The following is a 27312-nucleotide window of genomic DNA, read 5'->3' as shown; positions in this document are numbered from 1 at the left end:
TGGTAATCAAATATAAATTTATGGGGTTTGGAAAGAGAAAGAAGAGGGGAGGGGATGTAGATAAGGGGAGGCTACCATTTCAGGTGTATGCAAACATCTCAAACACCAGCTAATTCTAGTAAATAAACAAACATATTTGACATTTGAAGTATGTACATAGTTGTAGATAAATTCATAATGTTTTCAGGTATTGCTTAAAGTGACCTTTGTTGTTATTATAAGTATTGCAGGAACATACCTGATAATTCACAGCCAAGAAGTTCCATTCGCAAAGTGCAATGCCTTCTACAAACCTGAGGATATAATCGTATGTACTGAGATTTTATTGGTGGTGTGAAAGAATTTGCATAAGGCGTATTATTATCCACGTTCCCACGGAACACCTATGACAAAACACAACAGATTGTAAAAGGCATTTGAATGGCAATATGGGCCAATAAAGTTCATGATTACATACAATTATTTAGTGTCAGCAGAAGGTCTGCTGTCCTCATTTGATGGATGTGGCAGGAGTACAACAAAATGCAGCTGAAGATGGGTGAATACAGGCAACCTACCATTAAGGAAGCGGGGAATATCCTGCCAAGTAGTGGTGAGAATTGTACCATTCCTTTGTTTCCCTGGATTTCTAATTAGTGGGACATTATGGATGGAGTTTCATGCATATTTAGATACAGTAGTACCTCGGGTTAAAAAACTAAATTCATTCTAGAGGTCCGTTCTTAACCTGAAACTGTTCTAAACCTGAGATACCACTTTAGCTAATGGGGCCTCCCGCTGCCGCCGCACCACCAGAGCACAATTTCTGTTCTCATCCTGACGCAAAGTTCTTAACCCGAGGTACTATTTCTGGGTTAGCGGAGTCTGTAACCTGAAGCGTCTGTAACCCGAGGTACCACTGTATCCACCTTGGTAAGTTCCACTCAGTAAATAGTTGTGTGCACACATCCATTGGTAAATAGTGGAACTGGAGTAGGGATAATGTGTGGCAGGGAAATAATAGCTCTTTGAGCAGTAGTAGTTTAGTTTGGATAAGGTCCTTAAGCAGGGCTGGGAATCATTTTAGTATATTAAGGATCTGAAACCTTTACAGGCACAGAGGTAAACATACCTCTGTGGTTCAAACTACACATGACATGAGACATTTGAGAATGGATATCCCAATAAACTTTTTAAATTTTAAAACGTGGGGGAGAAATTTGGATGTGGGCCATGGTGCAAGGGGAGTACAACCCTTTTCTCCTGCACTACGGCCCTGATCCAAATTGCTCCTCCATCCCCACAACTGCTATTAAAATATAGAGGAGAAAACATATCGGCAATATTTGGAGCGCTAATAGTGCTCTGCAGTGGAATCTGGATTAGGTATCCTTGCTGCAGGGATGAAGGACTTGCTCCTTCTCTTCTCCCCCCTTGTGATAGCCCCAATCCAAATCACTCCACCAAATGTTTTTACGAGAAGAGAAATTGTGTTGAGACATAATTTGTGTGTCTGCCCTTCTATACATCTCTTCTTAAGAGTTACGTGGAATGGGCTACTTTGCATTTAGGGTTCTTAATTTTTTTTAACTGTGCCTGCAATAGTTTTAGTAGTATGGTATGTTGTGCTGCTGAAATAATATTGTCCTTTCACGGGTTAACCAATTGCCAACATAACAAAACTAAATGGAGAGCAGACAAGTAATTACTGGTCAGCTAATTAAAATGAAAACCATTTAAATATAAGAAACAGAATTATTATAGCCTTGCAGTGCTATATTTATAAAACAATCAAAGTAGAGGAAAGTCTTACTCAAATGTCGACTTATTCCAGTATTTCCCAGAATAAAATCTATCATGGAAAAAAGTCTCAATAAACCCACTTTCTGCTATAAGGCAGTAAAATCCCTTCACTAAATTGCTATTTAAAATGCTTTTATACTGATGACAATGACTTACCATATCTTCAGTTGTGCCTTTCACTTTGTACGTTGCCCATAATTTCCCATCATTACTATATGCAATTTTGTATGATTTTATATATTCTGGGCTTCCGATTCTCTTGGCACCTTGAGTTATAACACCAGTGATTCTCATCTTCCTCTGCAGGTTTATCTGAAATTATAATAATGTGTTATCAGTGACCACCAATGGTGGGATGATTGGTATTATGATGCTTCATTTAGATTTTGGTAAAATGTCTGCTTTGGCTGCATTTCTCTAATATACTGAACTTCCATCTGTCTGAGGCTTCATTTGGGCTAGAGATTAGCCCTAAAAGAGAGAACACTGTATTCATTTCAGAGGAGATTAGATACTAAAGCGGGGATGGGGAAACTGTGGCACTGCAGATGTTGCTGGAATTCAACTCCCGTCAGCCCTAGCCAGCGTGGCCAAGGGCCAGAGATGACGGGAAGACTAGTTCAGCAACATCTGCGGGGCCACCTGTACTAAAAAATAATCTTTCTTACAATATTTTTCAGTTGCAAGTAAATAAATGCAGGTATAGGGAATAATATAGAATAAAATCACTTTTACAAGTTGATTTCCAGTCTGGCAATCAGGTTCATGTTGTGTTCACTGGTATCACTCCTGGAATTTGCTGTTTAATCTCATTTCAAGAACCCCCCCCCCCCAAACAAACAAGCATAGTATGCACAAATGCATTATGTCCCCTACGAGATGAAGGACGGCTAAAGAAACACAGCTCTCTGTACAAATTCTCTGTACAAACGCCAAGGATCCCCCAAGTGGTCAATACTGACTCCCTGGGTTCAATGAAACAGTGCGGGGTGGGGGGTGGGGGGCGGAATAAAGATCTACGGGTTGAAAAGGGCCTGAGGCGGGAAAGAAGTTTATGATGTACAGTATAGTGCAAAAAATAATAATCAAGAACTATGAGCCTCAAAAATGTAGCTCCAGCTTGTATTCTTATTCTTATTTATTAAACTTCTGTACCGCCCTTGACCCAAGGATCACATGATGGTTTACAATATAAAAACACAAAAATACACAGCATGATAGGAAGCAAAACAATACTTTCCACAATACTTTCCAATGAGGAATTTCTGTATTTAAGAATCATAGAGTTGGAAGAGACCACAAGGGCCATTGAGTCCAACCCCCTGCCAAGCAGGAAACACCATCAGAGCACTCCTGACATATGGTTGTCAAGCCTCTGCTTAAAGACCTCCAAAGTAGGAGACTCCACCACACTCCTTGGCAGCAAATTCCACTGTCGAACAGCTCTTACTGTCAGGAAGTTCTTCCTAATGTTTAGGTGGAATCTTCTTTCTTGTAGTTTGGATCCATTGCTCCGTGTCCGCTTCTCTGGAGCAGCAGAAAACAACCTTTCTCCCTCCTCTATGTGACATCCTTTTATATATTTGAACATGGCTATCATATCACCCCTTAACCTCCTCTTCTCCAGGCTAAACATGCCCAGCTCCCTTAGCCGTTCCTCATAAGGCATCGTTTCCAGGCCTTTGACCATTTTGGTTGCCCTCCTCTGGACACGTTCCAGTTTGTCAGTGTCCTTCTTGAATTGTGGTGCCCAGAACTGGACACAGTACTCCAGGTGTGGTCTGACCAGAGCAGAATACAGTGGCACTATTACTTCCCTTGATCTAGATGCTATACTCCTATTGATGCAGCCCAGAATTGCATTGGCTTTTTTAGCTGCCGCGTCACACTGTTGGCTCATGTCAAGTTTGTGGTCAACCAAGACTCCTAGATCCTTTTCACATGTACTGCTCTCAAGCCAGGTGTCACCCATCTTGTATTTGTGCCTCTCATTTTTTTTGCCCAAGTGCAATACTTTACATTTCTCCCTGTTAAAATTCATTTTGTTTGTTTTTGCCCAGTTCTCTAATCTGTCAAGGTCGTTTTGAAGTGTGATCCTGTCCTCTGGGGTGTTAGCCACCCCTCCCAGTTTGGTGTCATCTGCAAATTTGATCAGGATGCCCTTGAGTCCATCATCCAAGTCGTTGATAAAGATGTTAAATAAGACCGGGCCCAAGACAGAACCCTGTGGCACCCCACTAGTCACTCTTCTCCAGGATGAAGAGGAACCATTGATGAGCACCCTTTGGGTTCGGTCAGTCAGCCAGTTACAAATCCACTGAGTGGTAGCAGAGTCAAGACCGCATTTTACCAGCTTCTTTACAAGAATATCATGGGGCACCTTGTCAAATGCCTTACTGAAATCAAGGTAGGCTATATCCACTGAGTTCCCTTCATCTACCAGGCTTGTAATTCTGTCAAAAAATGAGATCAGGTTAGTCTGACATGACTTATTTTTCAGAAATCCATGCTGACTATTGGTGATCACAGCATTCCTTTCTAGGTGCTCACAGACTGTTTGCTTAATGATCTGCTCCAGAATCTTCCCTGCTATTGATGTCAGACTGACTGGGCGGTAATTATTTGGGTCCTCTCTTATCTAAAGAGATATTTAACTTTTTACTAATTTATTAATTGAGGTTATAGAGAGATATTCCTTGACTACGAGCCTAAGGATTTGGATTGGCGTCGATTACAACTTCATAAGCTCATCAAGCAGCCACTGAAGTGCTTAGGAAACCCTGCTTTGGCGCTGCATTGTGGAGTTCTCCCATTCAGTGTTCTCCTTAGTCAGCCATGCCTTCCTCCCTGATCACTGCCAAGCTTCAGGGGCGCTGAACAAGATGCCTTCTGGCAAAGCATAATTATTCCTAAATCATGACACCCTGACTGCTCTCCCCTCTCTGCTGGCAGTTTCTCCCTTCCCACCCTCCTGCTGTTGCCCTGGACGCTCTGCTTCCTCCATTAGAGGAAAGGAACATTAGAAATGGCCCCTTTCTCTCCCCCCGCCCCATTTAAATATTTACAATTTGGATCAGGCAGTTTGATGAATTGTTCAGAGAAGTGCCAACCAAACCTACAGTCTTCATTGTCTGAGAGTGCCAATGAGCTGCCCACCTAAGCCCTCATCTACTGCCACTGTCTCTGGCAATTTTGGGGGCCTCATGGTTTGGGGCCCTGAATTTATATCCCAGCCCTAATGGCACCAAATTGAATGCATCATCATCATCAGAATACATTCCATTGGGAGGACAACTGTGCCCTTCAAAGGTGGTATATCCCTCACTTAATAAATAAAACAAGTATTCCATTCTATGACCTGTGAGCATGCTCAATACTCATTGGGCCGTCCTGCCAATAAATAAATAAATGTATGCATGTTTGCAAATCTTTGGGTTTCTCCAACCCTGTTGATATCTCCCTTTTGTGTGTGGATGTTGCTACTTTAACTGCAAAATGATCAATAGTAAGATCTGAACTTTGGAAATATAGTTATTTTCATGTTATTCACTGAGGAAAATACACTATTTACTGTAGATTCCGGCGTAGAAGACGACTTTTTAACCCCGGAAGCAGCAGCAGGGGTGGCGGGGTCTGCTCCGTGCCAGGCAGCTTTCTCCTGGTGCACAGCTGCCCAACGTTTTAGGCGACTGGGCTTATAAGACGAACCCCCAAATTGCAGCTGCCAATTTGGGGAGTCGTCTAATACGCCCAGTCGCCTAATACGCCGGAATCTACGGTATTAGTAATCCAGCTTCTGATGTGTATAAGGTTCCATGTTACTCACAAACAGTGCTTTTTCCTGGGGGTACGCAGGGGTACGCATACCCCTAAATATTTTGTGAATCTAAGTTTGGCCTCATTGGGGGGATAGTATTTCAATATGAGTAGGAAAATGAGAATACTCCTAAGCATTTTTTTAAAAGAAAAAAAAGCACTGGTCACAAAAGAAACAAAGCCATGTCTTCCAGCTATGTGGAGAGCACAATTGGTTACTTGTCTACTTAAATACACATTTTTCTCTGTGTAAATATGCTTGGGTCTCACTGCCTCACTGCCAAAATAATAATGGTTCTTCGTAAGTTCTATGCAATAAAAATTGGAAATTTTGTCTAGGTTTTTTTTATAATTCTGCAAAACAAAGTTGGTTAGGAATCAGGACTCCCTCTTATTTCCCTCCAATGATTAAATCTTTTCTACATTTTGGAGCAACCAAACAAGTAAAAATGTAAATAGTCTCACAGGGTAAAGAAATAACACACGGTTAAAAGTTTGTGTTTAGCTATTTCAATGAAATGCCTTCTTTTTCTCTGCAAGTGAAAAGAATGCAAATGGTGTATGTTTCATATTCACCAAAACACAAAGGTTGTTTGATTTATGACCCATAAGAAATAGTACGTTAGATGATTGGTTATCCAAACAAAGCATAATTATTCCTAAATTCCCTACCAGCTCCTTTGACTTCTGGGAATAAATTAACCTAAATTTACAACTTTATGAAGGAATGGAAAGGAGAAAATTCTGGTCATGCCTTTTTCAATACTGATTTTTAAAGAAGTAATACATTTTCAACTGTGTTTATTGTTTGCTGCTTATTGTTTATATAGCTTATTTTCATCCTTGTAGCGTAACTGTTTTTAACATCCCTGCCACATATAATTTGCATGGTAACAGTTAACAGAACCATGCAACTGTTTCAGAAACTCTCTTGTAGCAATGGGTTTTGAACAACATTTCCTAGCAAAGCACTGTTGTATTAGAGCTCTTTATTTATTGCCAAAAGCAATGAAATATAAGTGCCTGAATTGGATGGAAAATTAGGAGGAGGCATTTAATTTAATCCTCACATCCCATCTCCTGATTTCTCTCAATTTTAGCCAAAACAAACACCCACCCTTAAACAAGTAAATGTGTAATTCTATACATGTCAACTCAGAAGTAAGATCTGATGAGTTCAGATGGACTTACTTCCAGGTAAGTGTATGGGATGGGATGGGGGATACCTCAGACTCACCTAGAACAGTCCAATCCTGTTGAAATGAATATGGCTTACACTAGGGAACAATTTGCACTTCCCTATTACCTTTGAACTTATTTCTGTAAAATCTTCTGTACAATTATCTGTAGCTACACTTGTTGTTTCTCTCCCTTCCCCACCACTGCCCAGCCAATTTAAGACATGAAGTCCCAAGGAAAGCAAGCTTACAATGCAACTTTAGACAGATCTGCTCAGAGGTTAAATGCCACTTATTCCAGTGAATAATTCCAGTGGGCAAGTGTGTATAGGATTTATGCAGTAATGGAGCTTGATTTTAAGCATTTCAGGGATTACAAAATCCAGCACTTCAATAGGTGACTTGGGGGGGGGGAGGGAGGGGGGAAACAAGCTTGATTAAGTTTGCCATCCTATATCTACTTGTCTAGGAGTATGCAGTCAGTGGGATTTACTTCTGACGACTGCACTGTAAGATAGTATATGAAGTGCATTTAAGAAATTCTTGTGACTAATGTGAGCCTGGGAAAGTATTCGGGATATGCACACAGAGTTTGAAAGAGGGGGGAAATAGGATGATGAAATATGAATATAGCAATCCAACAACTGAGAATCCCAGTGGCTGCATATAGCACTGTTGTGTACCCACCAAGTCTTCTGAGGCCGTTCTTCAAGCTACACCTCTAAACCCTACTAGAAGTCTGTACATCAAAGTGAATGAACCTCTGGAGCAAGCAAGCAAGCATCGGTGTGGCATAAGAAGCTTGTATTAATAACAACAAATCTGGACAACACACACAGAAATACTTATAGGAACACATACAGAGTCAGACCTTTGTTCCATCTAACTCAGCATTATCTACACTGAAAGGCAGTAGCTTCTAGGGTTTTTGTCTAGGGCTTTCCCCAGTCCTAACTGGAGATGTTAGGTATAGAATCTGGACCTTCTATAAGCAAAGCAGATTCTCCACCAGAGAGATACAGGTCTTTCCCTTTATATTTGCTTTGGGTGGGGGCTGTTATTTTTGTGAATCATGTTGAAATCTGAATGACTCGCAGTGAGACAGTATAACATTGCTATTGCAAAAGTCTATTAGGCAGGGTAGTAGGACAATAATTCCCCGAAGATTAGAACAACAGATTTGAACAAAGAACCCCCAAGAATGAATATTATGCTGGTGAAATTTTGGTCTTTGGCACATGCACACAGAGGCAAAGTGTTTATAAGGAAGGTGGATATTCTGCAACCTTCATTATTTGGACGAAGAAGCCGTGCCACTTCAACAGCACTATGGGATGAGATTTAGTGCCACATGTGAAAACAATGCTATTATGTAACAAACTGTGTTCTACCACCCTTTATCTGTTGCTTTCCAGGCTTTAACAGCACTATCTGAGGAGTCAAATGGATTAAGTAGAAGGTCCCTGACCTCTGCAAAAGCAACATTCGATTAATTAAATCCTTACTTTCTCATATACTTTCACAAATGGAAAGATTAACATACTAGGGCTGAAACAAATATTTACAAATATTTGAAATGTGGTAAATCTTCCAATTTAACCTGGTTATTTCAAGCACAGTAATACTGTAACAGTAATATTTAACCTTTTTTCAAAAAAATAATAAAAAGAGTGGTTATCTTCTTATACACAGATGCCAAGTTTAGCATGTAAGGTAGAGCTGGCTGCCAGTCAGACTATTAAGATCTGACTTGTAATTTTGGCCCTGGGATTTGGGAATCACAGGAGACTTGTTAGCTTGCTGAATAATTTATTCCAACAACCAGCAAATATGTAAAATATAGGAGTTAAACATTCACATGGAATCCTAAACATGGAATCCATTCTCTCCAGGTATTATTCACAGTCTGATTTTTTACCTGTTATGGACAGTGCAAATGGAGAAAAGTGTATTTCACCTTTTCTTCCATTTTAGGAATGAAATTCTCTCTTTGCTATGGCTCTTTGTCCATTATTTGTTTCACTTATATATATATTTTCTTTTTACTAATGCTCCCCACAAATGTATAAACACAGGAACTGCAGACTTTAGGCATTTATCTTCTGTGTTCAAGTGGGGAGAGTGAGGGTGAGAGCACTAGCTTAACTTCTCCATCACCCTCCATGAGTTGGTTGGAGGATATACTGAAGACAGACAACAGAGTAAATGAATACATCATACAGATGTCAGAGAAGAATCTTCACCAATAGTTAAGAAAGAATAGCTGAGCGTCTTTTGAAGATGGCATTAGACATAGCAGGCACACATACATAGGTCCATATGGTCTTTCCCACTATGGTTAGAGGTATTATATTCCTGTCTAAATTATACTAATTTTACTGTGCCAACTTCATGTTGGCAAGGTAAGGAGAGGAAGCCACAATGTTACGAAAGCATCAAACATGCCAACTGGACCCAAGCGCAGCAGCAGATAGATTAGCACCAATCAATTTGGAGACTCCATTTAAATTTCCCATGATGCTCTGAAATGATTCTACATCGGAGCATTGTAAGAAATTAACATGGAGATACAGGCTTCCTGGCATGGGAGCTTCAGGTCAGGCCCCAGCCCTGTTGGGGCCCCGAGCAGCTGCCTGAGGATGCTACATTCTGACGCCAGGGCTGATGCTCTACTGCAGGCATAGGCAACCTCGGCCCTCCAGATGTTTTGGGACTACAACTACCATGATCCCTAGCTAACAGGACCAGTGCTTCTGTTGGTACTAGGCAGAGCAGTGTTATCCTTTGCTGAATCTCAAAAATGCTGCTCTTTTCAATCATAGGCTGCTGTGTACACAGTAAATGTGGAGATATGCAGATGTACTGTTGTGAGCATGTTTGCCAGCTTTGATGAGACAGCTACAGAAATTTGTGGATTGGGATAATTTGATCACAGTTGTCTATCCTCAAGGTTGGATTACTGCAATGCGCTCTATGTAGGCCTACCCTTGGAGTTGGCCAGAGGCTGCAACTGGTGCAGAACACAGAAGCTAGGTTGCTTGTAGGGTCACATGACCACCAGCATATAAACACCCTGCTTGTGGGATTTGCACTGACTGCCAGACTGCTATTGGGCCAAGTTCAAGGTCAAGATATAAGGCCCTCTGCAGTTCAGGAACAGGTTATTTCAGAGACTGACTATATTATCCCTGATATACCCAGTAGATCTCTGTGGTTTGAGTTTGTCCTGCAAGTTCCAAAGATCTCAGAAGCTCAGTCTGCAGTATCTTGGAGCAGGGCTGCCATATTCTGTGGAATAGCACTACTCTCAAGACAAAAAAAGGCACCTACTATCTACAATTTTCAGAAAGAATTGAAGACATTTTTGTTCTGTCTGGCTATCCCAGCTGGATGAACTGATCAGTGTCATGAGTGCCTATTTTGTATGGCTTTAGTTTTCTTCATCCAGTGTGTTTGTATGTGTGTTTTCAACTGTTTTTTTTTTGCTATGTTTATTGTACATCACATTGAAATGCCTGTTTAGCAGTAATAATAAACTAGTGGCTAGAACTGGATCAGTGCCTATATGTTTTATTCTGCTTCAGAATGAAAATATCATAAAATTCTGCTTTTTCTTTTTCTTCCCTTTTTCCTAAGGGCTCAACTCATTTGGTTTTCGCTGGGAAACATCACTTTATGCCTCCGAGAGTTTACAGAATTAGACAGACTGAAAACTTGCTTGGTTTGTTTCTTCTTCTTCTTAAGTTATTATTTTAGTCCCAAAGGTAGTTGCTGTGAATGCTATTAATGGAAAGATATGAATTATTCAGCTACTGGCATGTTTAAACGTCAGCTTCCATACAAAGCCCACAATCAGCCTCCTGTTTTACAGAATTCTGCAGTCACTTAAATTGCATTTAATTTACAAAGTATTGATTATAAGCTTAACTATGTTTAGCAAAAGGATAATATTAATTACTTTATTCCTTGGCATATATTTTACATGATTAAGTTCCTCTATGCCATTTCCCACCATTTGCAGGCTAAAAACGTGGGGTAGGGCAGAGAGATATACACAACCAGGAAAAAAAAATGTGAGCAGTACAAATATTTCAGATTAAGCTATTAAAAAGGGTTGCTTTGTTCCAGTGAGGAGATAGGCTCAGAGAAGTAACACACAGGAACATTTGATTCTTTCCAGTTTCTTTTTGCTTTTTACTTGTTTTCAAACTTTTTGATTTTCTTATTTGGTTTTGTGTTTATATATTTCAGGGTTGTGGGATAACTATACATCAACTTTTTATATACAAGCCACCAAATATATATTGTCTTCAGCATTTCTGGACAGACTAGGACGGTCTGTATTAGTTTCTTATACAGGATCTCTTAAGGACCTGCTAATAGCGGACCCTGGTGTAGGTCAGGCGTGAGGAACTGCATTCGGCTGGTGGACCAGATGCTTAATTTCTCCACCTGCAAGGGCAACTTGGGCAGGACCGCCCACCAATCAAAGTTCAAAGGAGGTTGCTGTCATAGTAACTTCATCTGAAGACATACTTTCAGGGCCAATCAGCTTCAAAGGGCCTTACTGTCACTGTTGGTCCACGGTTCCAGAAAGCAACTTTGAAGTCATCCCTTCCTCAAGTTCCAGCTGCTCAGTCCTCTCCTCTCCCTCTGAGAATCTCAGTGGGAGCTGCTTCTGCCTAGTAAGTGAGGTCCAAAGGGCAACACCAAGAAAGACTAAGGATGAGGGAAGAACTGCTGCCTGTAAAACCCTGGCATCATATGAACAGCTTCATATTTTCATTCTTTTAATGGGATTTTATGACTATAATTTTTTGCAAGTTGCTTTGAGAGCTTCTTGGAGCATTCACAGCAAAACTATAAAGATAGTAAACATGCTTTCAATCCTTAACAAATAATAAGACACAAAATATAGCTGTGGGAGCAACTGGTAGACTGCAACTATTTCTCTACCCTCAAGCTACAATTGAATATTTGTTATCATCTCAGCCACCTCAAAAATAGATGGCTCTATTTTTCATCACATTTCTTAGTTTTGTATTCTTGTAGCTTTTAACTCAGCGCTGGCGAGACAAGTGTGACAGGAAGAACCCTTCAGTTTTATTTCTATGTTGGTTCAAGATTAATAAGAAAACCTGAACACCGAGGAAGCTGAAGAGCACGCTCCCCACTCACCCATGCTACCACAAAAAATCGGTCAAAGGAAAAGTTAAGAATTTTCAGATTTCAGCTGCAAAACAACAAGAATCCTATAAGAAGAAGAACAAAATAAGACATACTTTTGACAATTTATGGGCCTTATCAAAAGTGAATTAAAGGCATTTTTAAAAGCCTGCATTATTCCTTTGCTCAGTAAAGAACGTAAGACAATACATCTCATTAAAAATTGAAAGCACTTTGTTTGGGAACATGCTATGTGGAGTAAAGCAGAGGGGAAAAGAAAACTTGATGAGTCTCAAGAGGAAGTCTGGCATTGTAATTAGGTTTTTTTTTTTTCTTCTGTCTTCCAACACCTACTGGGTAAAAATATCACAGCACAGATGCCCTGATCAACATTATTCAACGTTCTGGCTCAAAGAACACATGAAGTTAATTATGTATAATTTTCCTCCCTGATATTTTTTGCTGTGTATTTTTTAAAAAATAATCTAAAGCAACTGCCCAGGCTTCAATCTCCAATTAAAAATCAGTAAGTAGAGGAAGATTTCTTACCCTTCCTTCTCTATCATTTTCCCACCTCCTGATTTCTCAATTCACCTTATTTTTGGCTTCCAAAGTCTCCTTAAAAGGAGGCTACAATTGTACACTTTCCCTATCCTCAATATCCTCCTCAATATCCCCCCTCAATATATGAGAGAGAGACACATTCAGCCTGATCAGTGGTGAAAGTACCTTATTTATGGTCCATCCAACCTTTCAACCAATCGGATTTGTTTCTGGACTACCCCAGGTCAGACCATTTTTCTCATCTAATGAGTGACAAAGAATTTCCATCCAGCAAGCCAATCAAAAGTGAAAAACCCACACCTTTCCTCGGATCAGTCTGATGCAACTTACTACCCAACTTATCACACACACTGGCAGAGGAAGAGGGGTGCGCGGGGAGCGCACAACCCCTGGCAGCGCGATCCTGGCGGGGTGCCATCGTGGCTGACCCCTGCCTTTGCTGGGTGCCACACCCCCAGGATGCGCGCCAGCCCTGCCCCATTCCTTCCTCCCCCCCCCAGGTGCCGAAGCATGAAGCTCCGCCACTGATCACACACAGAGTAAACTTTTCTAGTTCAACATAAACTATGTCCAAGTAAACACGTTTGAAAATGTGATTTATTCACACCTATATAGCTAAGGAGTCACACATAGACTTACTTCCACTTCTTCTGGGGCAAAAGACCTTCTTACAGAGTAATCCACCCCCAACTCCACCCTGGTTGATGGTGTGTGTGTTTGGAGAGGGAGGGAGGGAATGGTATGCAGATATTACTCCACTTCAGACATTTATTTGCAATAGGAAGAAGTGTGTTTACTTGAATCAGGGACTGTATTTAATTTTCTTTAACACAACTACTTACAGCTGCTTGAATAATATGTAGGATCTATCTTTTACAATTAATAAGGAAGCAAATATACTCAAGCTTTGTTGTAATTAGGATGAACAACCAAATAAGTACAGATCAAGCAAGCTACAGTATGTTACTGAAACAGAGAGGCACCGTAACAGTGTTTTGGCTTTCCAGGACCTTTATTTATAGCTATGTGTAAGATTACTTTTAAAATCTCTTTCTAAATGTAATTTGTAATTTTCCATCAGGGATAACTTAAATGGGATCATTAGGGCTAAGCAGTAAATTAATGTACTTGGTATAATATGTCCTTAGGGATGCAAGCTTTAATCAGAACTGGGTAAGTGTTGAGAGTTGGATATTCTCTTTAGCTAAGACCAATGCGAAATAGCTTCTCCCCAAAGAGCTGATAATATATGCCACCGTTCTGCTTTGATTCCCTGCCATCAGGATATTGAAATGCTTGCACTCATGAAACAACAACGAGCAATAGATAAATTAATAGCTTAGATGGAGAAAAAGGAAGGACATTATGGGATCAATTTGTGCTTTCTCACATGGGAAGATCAAGGATCAATTGATTTCCACACCTGGCCTACAGATCAATGTCTGTGGGTGGGTTTAGCAAGGAAGCTTATTTTGCATTCTGACACTTGAGAGGAAGTTCAGCTCTGTTTTTCTCTAACAGCCAGTGGAGGTCTCCCTACTCCTGTAGGGTGAAAAGGCTTCAGTAAGTGACAAAATCCCTGCAGCACACAGTACAAATGGACTAAATTCATGAGAAATGTTGACAAACTCCAAGAGACGCTTGGAGATGAACTTATGTGCTTCTAAAAGCCCACATTAAATGGGAGGAGTGGTTTCAAAGCCTGCAAATTATTCTATGCCGCTGATCAAGGTAAAACCCAGAGAAACCCCTTTCCACATGTATCTCCCAAATCTTGCCATCTCTGAAAACCTTTTCACCAGCCTAGTCCCTGGCAAGAGTAGCAGCAGAGGCTCTTTCCTTTCCTTATTCCTTTTCTGTCACTCTGATATGTTGAATAGGTGTTTGACTAAATGCAAAGCCTGAAGAATCTTGAAAGTTAGAACAAAATAAAAAAAATTCCTTCCAGTGACACCTTAGAGACCAACTAAGTTTTGATTGGTATGAGCTTTCATGTGCATGCACACTTCTTCAGATACACTGAAACAGAAGTCACCAGACCCTTATATATAGTGGGAGGGTGGGTGGGTTTTTTCTCAGAAGGGTAGTAGGAGATGAGTGATTGCGGCATACCAATCACAAACTTAGTTGGTCTCTAAGGTGCTACTGGAAGGAATTTTTCTATTTTGTTTCAACTTGAAAGTTAGGTCGTTCAGTTGGTAAGGTAGGCCTGTCAGAGGTTGCTGCAATTCAAGAACTATATCTCCCATGCTCTCTGGACTTTGTGTACCAGTATATGGTTATATGGTACAGTGTCTATTAACCACAAACAAAACATACTCATAGTTTGTTGTAAGTAATAGTTTATTGCTGGTTTATAAACCATGGTTTAGATCAACCATGGCTTAGCATAATGGGTGGGCTGGCCAGGCATTATTTCCAAACTCTCCCTTTGTTGTATCCTTCCTGCCTTTCTGGAAATATTTGTTTTAAAAGCTAAAAGTTACACTAGCCTAGGCAGAGACAACAACACTTATTCATTGCTTGGAGTTAAAAAGAAAAGGCTGAGTTTACTACAATAGGTTAAGAGATGAATTTGATCATATCTAAGTGGTGGTTATTAAAATCAAAGATATAAGATGCTATATCTTCCAACAAAGTTAAATCAGCATTTTTTGGTCTTAATGAAGCAGTAAGCATTTAACATGGGTGTTCTTTTATTAATTCTGTAAATCTACAAGGAGTGCTTTAAAGTTAGATATGAGTGTGTCTCCCTTAATTTGCTTTCAATGCCATAGCCACTGACCCTCTAAATTGCAAGCCAATTATAAACATTGTAGTTCTAGTAGTAGTTGCATGCTGGGAGCATAATTTTAGAATGGTAATTTTAATATTCAGTTCATTAGGGTGATGCTGGAAAAAATAAATTACATATTTATTGGTTAGTGTTTGTCATGCACCTGGAAAATGAAGGAGATGGCGCATTTACAACAAAAGAAAAGTACACAACACACCTGACAATGCAGTCCTGTACATGTTTACTCAGAAGTAAGTCCCACTTAATTGAAATCTTTCATATGATATGTAACATGAAAAAACTGAATTTCTCAGACAGGGAGAGATCAATATTGTTAATGGAAGGCAAAGACTGCCACTTTCTCATGCTGCTGTTTTTAAGTTAAATATTTTAAAGCTATTGAGTGGTTTCCAACATTAGTCATACTCAGAGCAGACCCACTGAAATCAATGAACTTTAGTCCAGTAGGTGAGATCCAGTGCAGTATGAGCAGTCTTCCTTTCTTCTGTCCTCCTTACCCTGTTAATTGTTGTTGTTGTTGTAGTTGTTGTTGTTGCTGCTGCATATGCAGGCTGCAACAACTAGCTCTCACCCACTGATTTAAATAAGTCTACTCTGAGTATGACTTAGTTGGATATCATCCATTTATTCAATTTCTCTTTCTCCCTTCATCACACAGTGACAAACATTCTTGTGTTGAACCAAAGGAAGCTCTGTAAATGCCATCTTGGTAGTCAAGATAACCCCACAATTAATTGGTAGTTGTTGTAACAACAAGCTCATGCATATGTTTACATTCACTTGAAGTGCTGGGCTCTGACTCCAGAAAGGGAAGCTATCCATAAGACTTGGGTATCTGCCACCTATGCCCTCATCCGTTCAGGTGAAGTGATGGAAAGACCTAACCAAAGTGACATAAGCTGCGTTGTGTATAAAGAATGTATGGACACTTGTTTTGGGTACATACAAAGTATCTTCTTACTGTGGTGTCCACCCCATGTCTCTAAAGGCTGGGAGACCTGGCAGGCTGATTTGCTTATACCTTCCTATAATAAAGGACTAGAACTGATCACTGGCATTTTGGGCATACTTCTTTGGTATCCCTGTACCCAACCACTCCTAGGAGCCCTCCTTTGGGCCAGTGGATCAGGACATTTCTCATTATATTAATCGTAAGCCACGATTAGAGGACTCCGAAATGGCAGCATAAAGGTAAGGTAAAGGGACCCCTGACCATTAGGTCCAGTCGTGACCGACTCTGGGGTTGCGGCGCTCATCTCGCTTTATTGGCCAAGGGAGCCGGTGTACAGCTTCCGGGTCATGTGGCCAGAATGACTAAGCTGCTTCTGGCGAACCAGAGCAGCACACGGAAACGCCGTTTACCTTCCCGCCAGAGCGGTACCTATTTATCTACTTGCACTTTGTGCTTTTGAACTGCTAGGTTGGCAGGAGCAGGGACTAAGCAAGGGAAGCTCACCCCGTTGCAGGGATTCAAACCGCCGACCTTCTGATTGGCAAGTCCTAGGCTCTGTGGTTTAACCCACAGCACCACCCGTGTCCAAAATGGCAGCATATGCATTGTTAAATAACCAAAAATAACAAGCAAATGTCCAGATTATATATACCCCTCTGGCAACGGTTCATTAACGTGAGAAGCCTCAAAGGCAATCTTTCTCTTATCTCACTCTCTGTGGTGGCTGGAGCTCTTATAAATACCATCCGTTAAAACTCCCATTGAGTTAGGTAGTGACCTATTGTGTTTTATGAAGCGGAGGCAGTGGTAATGTGTAACAATATGCCTTTCAACAGATGGTGCCACTACAGCAATAATGAACAAATACATTTCTGCAAACTGGAATGTATGCTCAACAGATTTTTGTGGCGGCAGGTTCCTGCTTTCTGATAAGGCCTGGAGCACTTAAAAGGTCTACAGCGATCACAATAAAAATGCCTCCTCATAAGTCTAGGCCTCAATTAAAGGTTGTAAATAAGAATCCTGATAATAGTGCCATTTGTGTTCATCAGTTACTTAAGTGATGTTGGCAACAGAGGCTAGGAGACTTCCTGCCACCCACCCACCCTCTCACAGCTCCATCTGTTACCTGAATCCATGGCCATCTGTCGTTTTCTGCTGCAGTCCAAGCATTTACAAGACCTTTCTTGTTAAGTCGTGCATAGTAAGGATACCATTTCTGGAGCCCAAAAAGTGCCCGATGGGTAGATGATGCAGTAATCTGCTGGTTTGAAATTATTCCGCCTTCAATTCCCAATGGCCCAGAGCATTCTGTAGGAAAAGAAGGGATGAAAAGAAGCAAAGATACAGAACATTTGAAACACAAGAATATGGATAATAGATTCCTGACTAGGGACAGGTGAATCTGTCAATTTCTGTTCCCCCATAATTTCTCATTTCTTCCAACATAAATTTAGTTCTCTACATTTTCACATCAGTTTGTTCACGGTCTTTTTGGAGTATACAACATCTATTTGATTAATATTCTATATCTTTGATCCTTTGCTTTAAAGATTTTTTTGATTTTATTTTTAAAAAATCATATTTCTCTGTAAGCTTATTTCACTGTATTTTGATCTATCTTTAAAGTTGAAAATAAAACCTGTGATTTCAAAGCCTGTCAATAGTGTTGGAGGAAAATCAATTCATTTCATTGAGGGGGGGAAAGCATTTCATATATAATCAGGATCATACATTTCACCTATGAACAGATTTGTTAGCTGCTGCTAAACCCAGCAGAAACCCAGTTACAACAGGAGTTTTAGTCAATATACTTCCTTGATGAGAAAAATTGGCATAAGTTCAGACAATTCTGAACAAACAAAATGTTTTGGCAAGGAGGAGAAAGTAGAATCCTACATTAGTACTAAACAATATATTTGTTTTATTCTATTTATTTAATAAAAAGACAACATCAAGATGTTAAACAGGTTGGTTAAGACATACCACATCATGATTCATGTATTCGCTTTTGCCACCCTATTTCCCTGAAGTGCTCAGATTTCCTTCTGACCAAGAAACAAAACATTGTTTCCTGGATTATCTGAACTGAGTAAACTATGGTTTGCAAACCAGGAGACCAACCACTTCTCAGTGTAGAAAATCCACAGCTAGAGATTTCAAATATAGTTTAAACTATTGTATACATTCATGGTTTGTCCTGTTCAGATATAGCAATGAGCTATGGTGTGCCATTAAAAACAAGGCAGGGAATCAGAGCACATGGAGGAAAGAGGGAGGATGCTAATATAGGCCATATTCACGTACAGGAGGCTGATGTCAACTCCTGACATCCTTAAGCAGCTGCCAAGACTGCCAGACCCACAACTGATACCTGTCTTTGACTCTACACATTGAGCTTCAACAGGTGAGTGGATCTAGTCACCCTCTTATTTTCCCACAATGCTCCTGACACAGAGTCATTCTAGGCACACTGTGGGAAATTAAAAAGGTAGCTACACACAGCTCTCCACCACTGTTTAAAGCATTGCCACTGAAGTCAGATAGGTTCACTGAGATCCACTGGCAACGGAGGGAGGGGGAATACAAAAGCACACTTTGCCCCGATTCCCTTCTAACGTGGAAGCGGTCCTGTTAGTATCATGGTTTGGGTGTTATGTGTGAATTTACCCAGTGGCTATTGAACCAGAGTTCTACAAATGCAGGGAGCTTCCATTGCCAGCTTCAACAAAGGTTTGTGTGCAAAGGCAGCACAGTTCCCATCAACAATTGGTAATGTGTTTTCCACTGTCAGAAAGTGGGAGGCATCACTGGTGTGCTTAGAGTAGCAGTAGGGGCATGAATAATTTATATCAGGAATAATTTACATCACAATCTGTTGATGGCTTAAACAGATCTCTAATAGGTGCACAACAAAATGTAGTACTGTATTTTTCACTCTATAACATGCACCCGACCATAACACGCACGTAGTTTTTAGAGGAGGAAAATCCGTAGGCATGCCACCCGTAGGCATTCCCTCCATAACACGCACAGACATTTCCCCTTACTTTTTAGGAGGAAAAAAGTGAGTGTTATGGTGCAAAAAATACGGTATCTTTAAAATAATGGTTGCCGCCGGAAGACATTGCTTTATTGTTATTCAAGGTGATGCTGCAGTCTTGGGTGCATTCTTTTAACTTATCCAGCTAGCAGAGCTCCACAAGAAGCCATCAGCAGCTCAACACAAACAGATTTCAAATGGGAGACATGTGAAAAGCAAATATGCTTTAGACATCTGTGGTCCGCTTCTCCTTCCAGTGCCTAATTTTGTGGAATGAGATAACTCTGGCTGTGCTTAGTATGGCATGATAATAGTACCGAACACAAACCCTGACAGTGGGATTATAGATGACCTCTAATACTATGGTAGTTAATACTGATTCATGCATAAACTTCTCAATGTGCAATTTAGCTCACAGCTATTCCTGTTCTCTCACTGCTGTTTTGTGAGAGTACTTTGCTTTGGGAGGAGTGAAAAATAAAGGAAAATAAACTTTATGGAGTATCTTTATAGATAGGTTGGAATGAATATTGTGGTAGTTTGTTTATTTCATATTATTTCCATAACCAATAGAAACTATATGGGCCATTATTGGTCCTTTTTCATCCATAGCACAAAGCCTATTTTCTGCAGAGGACCAGAATGTATTGCACAAAAGCACTTGAAGACACAGAATCTTCTTTCCTTCCAGCAGACGCAGAACACTTTTCAAGCTGCTTCATTACTGTGGTACTATAAAATTATATGATTATGACTACAGGAACAATTTTAGGGGGCTATCCATTTTACTGACAGCTATTTAAAACAGTTGGCAGCCACAGATTACTGGTCCAATTTTAATTCTGCACATATTCAGTGATAATTGAACATGACTCCCCTCCTACCCTGCTCAACTTTATGAACAGAAGCCAAGTTTCTTTCTCAAGGTATTTACTAAATCTTTGGAGAGCCCTTGATCTATATAGCAAGTGCATACTTGTGTTCCCTAGAAGATGCGAATCTTCATTTGAACTTTGCCACAATATATTTCAAGGAAAAAATTGTCCTTCATCTTTTTCTTTTGAGAAAGGAAAAAGTGGGGATGGGATGAAGGCTTCGCCTTCATAGCAGTGAAGATATTTGTCTACTACAAATTGTTGAAAGGGTAGGAGGCTGAAGAAGGTGAGATTTGCAGCCTATTTACTCCTTGCCACAATTCCCGCCCCCTCCCCCCCCCCTGATCAGGTAGGAGCAATTAAGGGCTGGCTTTTGAGGCACATTCAAAATAAATATGGAGGTCATTTGATATCTGCTGACAAGTCTTCAAGGGCAAGGACAGCTCCAGGTTTGAAAGCCACATGCAACCATCAAAGTCTTTCTTAGAGACAGCCGTGGTGCAGGCCATGAATGCAAGCATTATGTGTTGCAGTAGCACTACGCTAAAGGAGCAATTCTATAGCAAGAATCAGCAGGATGAGGGGCTAGGATCCAGTGGATCTTTGGCTGAACCAAGAAGTTCCCAGGACAGCCAGGCTGCCCCAGCCTAACTCCCTCATCCTTGACTCAGTAGAACATATGCTGCAGGTAGAAGAGAATGACATAGGAGATCTTCTTTCCACTCACAGATTCCTATGCTGGATGTCAAGGCACTGTATGAATGGCTGGATAACCAATGCCTCTGAAAAGTTAGAGTTTCAAATGCCAATGCTTACAAGACAAAGAGAAACTTGTTCTTGTTATCATATTATTTATTGTTCAGAAAATGGTTCTAATTTTGTCCTGTCAATATAATTTTGCTGTCAAAGTAGATATACAACATATTGTTCCCTGTTTTTTCTCTTATGCTAGTGTTTCTGTATGTATCATTGGCGTACATCAATCAATAAGGATAATAAAACCTTCACCTATTTCATAAAATGCATTTTGGTCCATTAATGCTGAGTTGGATTGCTTTGTCTTGTCACATCTTTCCAGTTAAATTATCAACTGAGAGGTCATCTGCTTTACTGTGGCCAACCCACACAAAAGCACCATCAAATATAATGCACTTAACATTGCTGGAAGGTACTCCCTTCAGATAATAGCTTGCTTTAGCTATGCTGCTAAAAGGGATTATCCTTTTCTTTCAAGTGTGAAATTCTGGCCTTCCACATGTATTTTAAATTGTATTCTTTCTTTTCTAAAATTTAAATGCAACAAAAGGCTTCTCCTAAAAGATGACAACAGCATTACAAGACACATTTACTAAGATAGCTTAAAACATACCAGCTGGCCTAATTCTTCAGTAAAGGCTGAGAATGTATCACATGTCCTTTGTAAACCATCAAGAATGCAATGCTAATGCAAAATGTTAAAAATGAGCTATTGCCACCATACAAAGCACAAGTGCATGCAAATTGCTCTAATTTAAATACGTTTCAAAAGCCACAAAGCCTGTTATTTTATTTTATTTAAATATCTATATTAGCTTTTGAAACTTCTAATAATTGTGCCAGATGTCAGTCACATAATGTACCCCATGAACGTGGGCTACAGGACGCTGCATAAATTTATTTGTAGAATCAGAGCCACATCTTAAATTGAAATGCAAATATGATTGACACAGATACAAAGAGAGGTTTCAGGTATGTGAGAGAAGATCCAGAATTAATGTTTGCAATAAATGATGCTCAACTAAATTGCCCTCCCTAATAGACGGAAAATATCCAAGTTAAAGATTGCCAAACATTATGTGCTAAAACTAGTCAAGAGGAGTTCTGTTGGGTCCAATTGCGCCCTGTTTTCCCATTTAAACTAATGTGATGCAAACCTTATTGTATTTTGTACAATTTATATATTGCTTGATTGCAAAAAACCAACAACACCCAAACACCTCAAAGTGGTTTATAAAAAGAAAAAAACAGCAAAGTCATCACCAAAATAGCCAATCAAATAATAATAATTAAAATCAGCAATAAGCTAAAAACAGATTAAAACACATCTACACATTCTCCAAATCTGGGTAGGCTTGCCTATGCAAAAATGTTTTTGGCAGGTGCCGAAAAGAGTACAGTGAACAGATTTATTTATTTCCTACACACACACACACACACACACACAGAGAGAGAGAGAGAGAGAGAGTTGCAGGGAATGGGAGATCACCACATGCCTCCCAAATGCTCTATGGAACTTCTTCATGAATGGATGGGTGCTGTTTCCCATAGCACTAGACAGATGCTTCTGGGAACCCGCTGCTAAGAATTCAATAGTTCTTGCTCTACTGATAGGCTTTGTGGGGGCATCGGGTTCAAAACTCAACCCCTATTCTGATTATTTCTTCTAGAAGTGCTCTTATACGTAAGTGTTTCTGAGAGGTCAGGAATGAGTTTGTAAAAAATAATAATAATGAAGTGAAGTGAGACCATGGCAACCATTTCTAAACAATAATGATTACGATGCAAGGCTGGCCAAAGGCGTTTTGCTGCCTGGGGTGGAGATGACACCCCTCATTCCATGTACCAAATCTGACTGGACTAGCAGCTGAATCTCATTTCAACACTGGTGCTAGGCCAGCACCTTCCACCACACATGCTAGTTTAGGGCAGTGTTTTTCAACCGCTGTTCCGCGGCACACTAGTGTGCCGCGAGATGTTGCCTGGTGTGCCGTGGGAGGGAGGCGGGCGAGTCGGGCGGCGAGAGGCGGGGCGGCGGCGGCGAGGAGAGGCCGCCCAGCGCGGGGCTCTCGCCGTCTGCCTGCCTGGCTGCCTGCGTGGCGCTGACATCATGGGGCTGTAACGTGCCCCACATAGGCACACGCGGGGCGGCGAGCTCCCTCCCTCCCACATCCCATCGCCGCTCTGCCGCACGCTAGCTCGCTTCGGCCGGCCTACTGGGCTGTCGCAGGCGGAAGGCCTGCGCATGCACGAGGTTTTTGCGCCTTCGGGATTCCCTTCACGCCTTCCTCCTCCCGGGGCCTTGAGAGCGCGGGAAGCGGCAGCGCGAGACCGGCCGTTGAGCCTGGCAGGTATTGCGCTTGCCAAGGCAGTCATGCAGATCATCCTTTATTATCCTTTTTAAAAGTTGCATGTGGGATTGTGGCATTGTGCAAAATGCATGAATAAATCTTTCATGGAAATGGGCAGTGACACAAATCCGTAGTCTTTATATATACTTTATATATAGTGTGTGTATATATATATATATGCTTTCGTAGATTTTCACGGGTACAGGAATGTAGGTTTTGGTGTCTTCGGGTGTCTTCCCGTGTAAGAGTTGGGGTGTCTAGGCGACGTTTCGACGAGGTCTCACTCGTCATCTTCAGGCTGGTGCTTTCGGCTTCTTGTTACTAGAACAGAGCAGGATCTCAGTGTTTGAGTTCCTATAAATACTGTTGAGGGGGTGTGGTGTATAGCCTCCAACGTTCTGGGCAGAGAGGAAGTTCCTAGGTTAATGTGCCTTTTCTTCTTTTGTTCATTAATTACTTGAGGGATATCTAGAGTGATTACTTGAGTGATATTCTGGGTACCACTTAGGAGGGTCATTAGGTGTGGATTAGTTGCTAAAGCTTTCGTGTCTTGACCTCTTGACCTTGTAAAGAGTTTTTCTGAGAAGATGGCTGTACTGCACTTAGTTGTGCTCTGGCTTGGCTTCGTGTATAGGGGCGAGCTGTGGTTTTGTGCCCTGTGCCAGCCAGATCTGTGTAGGGATTGCAGGGGGGTGCAGCATCCGGAGGTGCCACTATGGTTTGGCTACTGGATGGTGTCTGTAATTTATCTGTGGAGAGGGTCTGGGTTTGGGTCTGGTGTGGTTGATTGGAGATGGCGTTCTGTGTGCCTCTGGTTCTGGTGTCGGTTTTTGTGGGGAGGGCTAATTTCCAGATGTCTGGCAGGCGGGACGTGTCGTCACGCTTGTTCATGTTGTGAGGGTGTTTCTCTATCTCGATGGCTTCCATGATTATTCTCTTGTGGTGATGTTCCATGTTAAAGAGCAATTTGGAATCTGCAAAATTAATTTCGTGTCCTGTTTCTTTCATGTGTTGGTAAAGAGAGGAAGTTTTTTCTTCTTTTTTGACGGCATTCTTGTGTTCTGCGATACGTGCATTTATTCGTCTGTTTGTTTGTCCAATGTACGTGGCTGGGCAGACTTTGCAGGGTATTTCATAGACCCCTTGGTTTTCTAACTGGATTTTATCTTTTGGGTTTCTGAGGATATTGGCTATTTTTTGGTTGGTGCAAAAGGCTGTTTTGATATTGTGTTTATGGAGGATTTTGCTAATTTTATCTGTAGTGCCCTTGATATAAGGAAGGAGGGCCATGCCATTGTTTTCTTCTGTGTCTTGGTTTTTGGGGGGTGTTTCTTTTTGGATTAGCTTCGTAACCCTGTTTTGCTGGTATCCGTTGGCGATTAACACATTTGAGAGATTCTGTAACTCAGTTGTCAAGTGGTCTTTGTCAGCCAGGCGTTTGGTTCTGGAGATGAGAGTCTTGGCTACGGAGTTTATTTGTGCAGGGTGGTGGTGTGATTGTGCATGTAAGTAGCGGTTGGTGTGTTTTTTTTTCCGGTAGATAGTGTGTCCTAGGGAGCCATCAGGTTTTTTGTAGATTAGGACGTCAAGGAAGGGAAGTTGGTTGTTGGCTTCTATTTCCATAGTGAATTGTATTTTGGGGTGTAGGCTGTTGAGATGTGTGAGGAAGCTATCTAGTTTTTCCTTCCCGTGTGGCCAAATTACAAAGGTGTCGTCAACATATCTGAGCCAAAGTTTGGGTTTGTGTTCTGACTTGTCTAAAGCATTGGTTTCAAAGTGTTCCATGTACAGATTTGCGATGACCGGTGAGAGGGGTGCCAAACCATAGTGGCACCTCCGGATGCTGCACCCCCCTGCAATCCCTACACAGATCTGGCTGGCACAGGGCACAAAACCACAGCTCGCCCCTATACACGAAGCCAAGCCAGAGCACAACTAAGTGCAGTACAGCCATCTTCTCAGAAAAACTCTTTACAAGGTCAAGAGGTCAAGACACGAAAGCTTTAGCAACTAATCCACACCTAATGACCCTCCTAAGTGGTACCCAGAATATCACTCAAGTAATCACTCTAGATATCCCTCAAGTAATTAATGAACAAAAGAAGAAAAGGCACATTAACCTAGGAACTTCCTCTCTGCCCAGAACGTTGGAGGCTATACACCACACCCCCTCAACAGTATTTATAGGAACTCAAACACTGAGATCCTGCTCTGTTCTAGTAACAAGAAGCCGAAAGCACCAGCCTGAAGATGACGAGTGAGACCTCGTCGAAACGTCGCCTAGACACCCCAACTCTTACACGGGAAGACACCCGAAGACACCAAAACCTACATATATATATATATATATATATATATATATATATATATATATATACACACACACACACTTTATATATACTTTATATATAGTCAATATAGGCACAGAGTTAATTTTTTAAACATTTTCTAATGGTGGTGTGCCTCGAGATTCTTTTCATGAAACAAGTGTGCCTTTGCCCAAAAAAGGTTGGGAAACACTGGTTTAGGGGATGCAGAGCAGGCCAAACAAGGCACACAACCCTAAGTTTAGATGACACACAAGCCAAACCTTGGTTTAGTGTGACATGACAGCAAAAAGGACCAGGGAGAAGCAAAGTTGCTATCAGCTCCATTCTAGGAACTCACATGAATACATGTTTTGCCAAGCCAAGGTTTGGCTTAGTGTAACATGTAAACTAAGCTAAAGTAATGCATTTATTCAGAACTGAAGAGTGTCTATGTTTTGTCGACAAAATAGATGCTTGCAGATTTTCTTTCTGCTAACCTGGAACCTGATAACTAAATAATAACAGCAAACAGTTTTGATATTCTCATACATTAATGGATGATGCCAAATTCTCTGCCTATAGGCTATATGGGTAAGGTAATTTCTTGTTAAAGATGCATAAATTTATGAAATTCTTAGGCTGTATTAGGGAGCAAATAAGGGAAAAAACACTGCAGGCAGGCAGTAAAACAAAATAATAATAATAAGGTAGACTGATAATTAATGTGTCCACATATGATTTATAAAAAATAAAAGGCTTGCTCTTCGAATGGAGCACACAATGAAATTGGCACAACTTCAGGAATTTCTGATGAGATATTTCTAATATTCAGTCTGACTAAAGACAGCAGAAGGTAACATCATCTGTGTTGGTACAGTGAATAACTTCACTGTAGTCAGGCTTGTGCTGGCAGACTGCTTTGGGAATTGCATCATTAATTTAAATCCTGCCTAACAAGATCTGCTAAATATCCCTAAATAAGTTTATCACTCATAGAACAATATAAAAGCCTCCTAATCCAAAGTTGCTATTCTTATTGAAATATTAAAATCAATAGACTGACTTAGGCAGGCTTTATCTTACGGTCCTATTATCTACATGTACAATAGAATAAGGCGGTAGAATGAATGGGCTGTCCAGTTTCAGCTTGCAGGCATGTGATCACAGTTCTGAACACCCTGTTACATACACTCCAACATTTCTCCAATGAAAATAGGGACATCCCATAATGATAATTTTACTATTTATACCCCACACACCTTACTAGCTTGCCCTACCATACCCTCCAAAATTTCTCCAATGAAAGTAGGGACATCCTAAGGAAAAGTGGGACATTCTGGGATCAAATTAGAAACCCACGCACCACAGACCCTCCAAGTGTCCCTATTATTATTATTTTCCAGGGATGTCCCTGATTTAGAGAAACCATCCCAGTTTCTGATTTGATCCTGGAATATCCCATTTTTCCTTAGGATATCCCTGTTTTCATTGGATAAATGTTGGAGGGTTTGGAGTTATTCGACTCCTGAGCTGTCTGAAGGAAATCCTGTATAGGGAAGGTTTTTTAAAAAAATGTTTACTGTTTTATTATGTTGGAGCTGCCCAGAGTAGCTGCTCAGAGGGTATAAATAGTAAAATTATCATTATGGAATGGGACATTCCTATTTTCATCAGAGGAATGTTGGAGGGAATGACACTTTCGCTTCAGGGTGATAGCTGGATG

General features: G+C 40.8%; 1 protein-coding gene across 1 annotated transcript in view; it reads right to left on the bottom strand.

The window, feature by feature from the left end:
* The window catches only part of EDIL3 (EGF like repeats and discoidin domains 3), a 230735-nt gene that overhangs the window by 61403 nt on the left and 142020 nt on the right, over positions 1-27312 (bottom strand). The window contains exons 6-8 of the mRNA XM_081213423.1: positions 17385-17566; positions 1939-2094; positions 239-383 (exon numbers count right to left, since the gene is read on the bottom strand). Of these exons, the coding sequence (XP_081069549.1) occupies positions 239-383; positions 1939-2094; positions 17385-17566 (483 nt within the window). The remainder of the gene's footprint in view (positions 1-238; positions 384-1938; positions 2095-17384; positions 17567-27312) is intronic.

The sequence above is a fragment of the Podarcis bocagei genome (assembly GCF_964188305.1).
Source record: "Podarcis bocagei genome assembly, chromosome: 11".
NCBI classification, from domain to species: Eukaryota; Metazoa; Chordata; class Lepidosauria; order Squamata; family Lacertidae; genus Podarcis; species Podarcis bocagei.
This window is presented reverse-complemented; position numbering and strand designations above follow the sequence as displayed.